The sequence below is a fragment of the Triticum urartu genome, chromosome 7A (genome assembly GCF_056163025.1).
Source record: "Triticum urartu cultivar PI428250 chromosome 7A, HENAU_Tu73, whole genome shotgun sequence".
NCBI classification, from domain to species: Eukaryota; Viridiplantae; Streptophyta; class Magnoliopsida; order Poales; family Poaceae; genus Triticum; species Triticum urartu.
The window spans coordinates 14011357-14016213 of record NC_141879.1 but is presented as its reverse complement, the minus strand read 5'-3'; the positions used below and the strand labels follow the sequence as shown (position 1 = coordinate 14016213).

The 4857-nt window shown below is 50.6% G+C and overlaps 1 protein-coding gene across 1 annotated transcript; it reads right to left on the bottom strand.

Annotated features, from left to right (window-relative positions):
* Nucleotides 1–2853: 2853 nt before the first annotated feature.
* On the bottom strand, nucleotides 2854–4287 carry LOC125523677 (putative carbohydrate esterase At4g34215). Its single transcript, XM_087534659.1, has 2 exons — nucleotides 3509–4287; nucleotides 2854–3408 (listed from the first exon to the last, which is right to left on the bottom strand). Exons 1-2 carry the CDS (start codon nucleotides 3569–3571, stop codon nucleotides 3211–3213), a joined length of 261 nt encoding a protein of 86 aa, XP_087390785.1. The 5' UTR covers nucleotides 3572–4287; the 3' UTR covers nucleotides 2854–3210.
* Between the last annotated feature and the right edge of the window lie 570 nt (nucleotides 4288–4857).

Below are 4857 nucleotides of genomic sequence, written 5' to 3'. Positions count from 1 at the left end.
TTCGAGATTAGGATTTGTCACTCCGATTATCGGAGAGGTATCTCTGGGCCCTCTCGGTAATGCACATCACATAAGCCTTGCAAGCATTGCAACTAATAAGTTAGTTGTGAGATGATGTATTACGGAACGAGTAAAGAGACTTGCCGATAACGAGATTGAACTAGGTATTGAGATACCGACGATCGAATCTCGGGCAAGTAACATACCGATGACAAAGGGAACAACGTATGTTGTTATGCGGTCTGACCGATAAAGATCTTTGTAGAATATGTAGGAGCCAATATGAGCATCCAGGTTCCGCTATTGGTTATTGACCGGAGATGTGTCTCGGTCATGTCTACATTGTTCTCGTACCGTAGGGTCCGCACGCTTAACGTTACGATGACAGTTTCATTATGAGTTTATGTATTTTGATGTACCGAAGTTTGTTCGGGGTCCCGGATATGATCATGGACATGACGAGGAGTCTCGAAATGGTCGAGACATAAAGATCGATATATTGGACGGCTATATTCGGACATAGGAAATGTTCCGGGTGATTTCGGACAAAACCGGAGTGCCGGAGGGTTACCGGACCCCCCCGGAGTAGTAATGGGCCTTATGGGCCTTAGTGGAGAGAGAGAGGTGCAGCCGGGGTGGGCCGCGCGCCCCCTCCCCCTCTAGTCCGAATTGGACTAGGAGAGGGGGGGGCACCCCCCTTTCCTTCTCCCTCTCCCCCTTCCTTTCCCCCTCCTAGTAGGAGTAGGAAAAAGGGAGTCCTACTCCTACTAGGAGGAGGATTCCTCCTCCCTGGCGCGCCCCAAGGGCCGGCCGGCCTCCCCCCTTGCTCCTTTATATACGGGGGCAGGGGGGCACCTCTAGACACACAAGTTGATCTTCGTGATCGTTCCTTAGCCGTGTGCGGTGTCCCCCTCCACCATATTCCACCTCGGTCATATTGTAGCGGTGCTTAGGCGAAGCCCTGCGACGGTAGAACATTAAGATCGTCACCACGCCGTCGTGCTGACGGAACTCCTCCCCGACGCTTTGCTGGATCGGAGCCCGGGGATCGTCATCGAGCTGAACGTGTGCCAAGAACTCGGAGTTACCGGAGTAACGGTGCTTGGATCGGTCGGATCGGGAAGACGTACGACTACTTCCTCTATGTTGCGTCAACGCTTCCGCTTCGGTCTGCGAGGGTACGTAGACAACACTCTCCCCTCTCGTTGCTATACATCACCATGATCTTGCGTGTGCGTAGGAATTTTTTTGAAATTACTACGTTCCCCAACAGATTCTAGCAACGATAGCACACGCGGTGGCCCCGCATTCCGCTGTCGCACCTCATGATCACCGTGCACATGGTCATGGCCGTCAAAGCACGCAAAGGCTGCGGTTGCAGCACTGGCCGTTACCCGTCGTAGCATCTCTGATGGTCGTCGACGTAGACAACATGATCGTCGCAGCGGACTAGTTTCCATGGCCATGGCAACCGAACAACAGCGTTTTGAGGCGCGGGGAAGAGAGGTGCTTGCAGTAGCAGGATATTGTCCTGGGGCCTTCACCGTCAGTAGCATTCTCCCAACCTACCTTTGTTGGCCGTCCTTCTTCACGAAGGCGTTCCAGCTCAACAACGCCATCTTTACCGAGTAGCAGCCAAGGCAACGGAATCGCCCTGTTTTTCTTGTGACGAAGACAAGACACATTTTTTCTGCAATCTAAGTATATTTATGCTTGGGTCATTTTGACCGGCCACATGTTTTCATGCGGAATTTCGTCCGTCAATTTTGGGCGTGTGACTTAAGAAATATACTAATGACTCACCCCATCGTGTGTCTAATGTTAGAGATCCAATCGTTCTGAAAGACATTGTAGCACAAACTATATAATAGTGTTGGAGTTTTGGAACACATTGCTACATAATGTTGCTTGCCCAACTTCCTGCTCCGACTTTCTAATAAAAAATTTCTTGCTCCGAGATTCCTGCGAGATTAACTTGATGCTTCCGTTGAAGAGGAACATGGATTGCCTGGATAACACGGGAATAAAATAGTGCCAGTGCTGGGAAAAGACAATTAGACCTCAAAGCACGGACGGGCGACCTTTATAATAGCATGTTATTTAGATAATCCGTCCATGCTATAACAACAAGGGCTGTCCTACATGTTGACCGGGTGATAAACTGATAATCCCAAAAGATCGACCTCATGGGCTGCCGTTCGATGGAGCCGTGAACAACCGTCTAATTGCTTCACGTGAGCCACTAAGCCTTTGCAACAAGGCTCATATTGCGCTCAGCGCTTTGCAAGAGAAGTCTTGTTGCAATCTCTGAACATGTTTTTTTTTTGTTTTTTTTCCTTTTCTACAGCCATTGGATTAGCTCACCCAGTCTTTGCAACAAGTTTTGCATTGCGCTCAACATATTACAACATGAGCCTTGTTGCAATCCCAATCGTTATAACCTTTTTTTCTATATGATATAAAGTCGTCCGATCTGCTTGATGAGCCTTTGCAACAAACCTGATGCTGCGTTCAGTGCTTTGTGACACAAGCCCTTATTCCAGTTCTCCAAACAGTTTTTTCTATACACCGTCTACGCTGTGGTTTCTGTTGCGCCCGCATATCTTGCAACAAATGCCATGTTGCAGGCGGGTCAATCATGGGCACGTGGCGTGCGGATAACGTTGACGGGAAGTGTTTTGGTAACAACAAGTCTTCTTTCCATGCAGCTATAAAGCGAAGAGTTTTCCTTCCCCATAAGACTAGCCACAGTGGGTAGTAACATAGAGTAGTAACATGCCCATGTTACTACCCTATGTTACTACCTATATAGTGGAGAGTAACATATGTGTGGTAACATGCAACACTTCATTTATTATGCTATAGACTCATCTTGCCTTGATATGTGTGATGTTACTCATACTAGTAGTAACTAGCTATGTTACTACATGCCTCTTTTTTTCATTTATTACTTGCCACATCATCTATTTTATCTAGATATGTGTGATGTTACTATCTATATTACTCCTATTGTGGGTAGTCTAACGGCAATATCATACTGGCAATGAGATTGTTTCATTTCCAACAATGCGCATAACAAGGCGGTAATAATGCGCATGAAATACCCTACATAGTATAACTGATTTATTCAGGTGTTGTCCACAGCTAACCATCACCAAATTAACTCTTCCATGGAATCGACGATAGTATTCGAACGAACACTACTAGTCATCAGAGCGTGGCGATGTAGGCGTCGGCGAGCATCTTGCCGAGCCGGACCTGCGCCTGGGTGGTGAGGTGTGTGATGTCGTTGGCAAGGGGGAGACCCATGGCGTCCACGTACTTGAGGTTCGGCATCCGCACCGCCCTCTGCTGCTTCCGCACCAGGTCCAGCCACTTCCCCTGATTCTGCGCCGTCGCGATCCCAACCTACAAAGATCATGAATGTTTTTACTCACAGGGTTCACAGTGGAGATTAATGGAGTTCGAGCAGGGGACCCACGGATGTAGTGTAAGTGTAGCGACAGACCTGGATGACGAGGAGGTTGGGCATGGCGAGGTCCCGGCGAACGTCCCGGACAAACGCCTCCATCCTCCCGGCGTAGGCCAGCGCGTCCTCGCGGCCGCATGTCGTCGGCCTTCCCCTGGAACCACAGCAAGGCGGCGATCCTGCCGGTCCCTGCGCCCGCGACGCGGGCGCGGGTCACCAGCCGCGAGTACATTTCCGAGCCGCGGGTCCAGTTGACGATGGGCGGCACGACGGCGCCGCGCGGGCAGGCCGGGGACCGGAGCAGCGCGTGCGCGAACGGCATCCCGGGGCCCACGCCCACCACGTCGCCGACGTCCACGCCGGCGTGCAGCGGCTCGCGGGCCTCCTCCCAGCGGAGGGATGGGGAGAGGCGGAGCGTGCGCGGTGACGGCGCGCACTCCGGCGGCACCACGCCGTCCCAATGGTTGCCCACCGTGGCGCCGCCCCGGCCCCCCATGTTAGACTGCCCCGCCAGGATGAACACCAGCGTCGGCGCCCTCTCCGCGCTCACCGTCACGGCAAGCAGCAGCAGAATGGGTAGTGCTCGAGAGAGCATCATCGCCGCCGCTGGCTCCATGTCCCGGCTAGGTCCAAGGTGGCGGTGGCTCGCTGCTAGCGGCCGGCCCCTAGCTAGCTAGCTGCTCACTGGCTGCTACTGATTGGCAGTACTGGATGCTTGGATCACATCGTGGGAGAGTGGATATATAAATATAGCAAGGGCCAATTCGCCATGGCGTGCTATGGCCTTTGTTTTTCTTGTGTGGGAGAGAGTGGTGGTAGCATGTGTGTCTGTCTACGGGCAAGCGCGCTTCACTCGAAACAGGCGTCAAATGAGCTGTCCTCAACTGCACAACGGCATAAGACAAGTACAGTGCACTTTTCTTATAGAGGTAATATCACCCGGGTCATAGAACTTGCATCGTATGTTCATTTTGCTGCTATAACTTTTAAAATACGGTTTTATGGTCATCTAACTCAAGCGTGCAGATACGGTCACAGTATGCTTATGCAGATGTATTTATGTGTATGGTCCCATTTGCTAGTGAGTGATGGCACTAGGGGCGACAAAAAAGACACTCATATTTTTGTAGTTGCCCTGTGTGGCATATATTTGCACAAAACACCTCGACATTTTGACAAAAAATACACTCATATTTTTATAGTTTCCCTGCACGACACATATTTGCACAAAACCCCTTGACATTTTTTATTTATAGGAAAATCCGACCACACTACTGCCATTATATGCCCGAAAATTGAGAAGAAAAATTGGTGCAGCGGGACTGAACCGACAACGAACTGTTTTAAAACGGCATGGTAAAGCCACTACACCATACAGGTCTGTATGT

Coding starts and splice junctions, on each gene's coding strand:
- LOC125523677 (XM_087534659.1), bottom strand. CDS start 3,571: ATGGAGGCGTTTGTCCGGGACGTTCGCCGGGACCTCGCCATGCCCAAC. Junction 3,409..3,508: donor CCAACCTCCTCGTCATCCAG/GTCTGTCGCTAC, acceptor TGATCTTTGTAG/GTTGGGATCGCGACGGCGCA.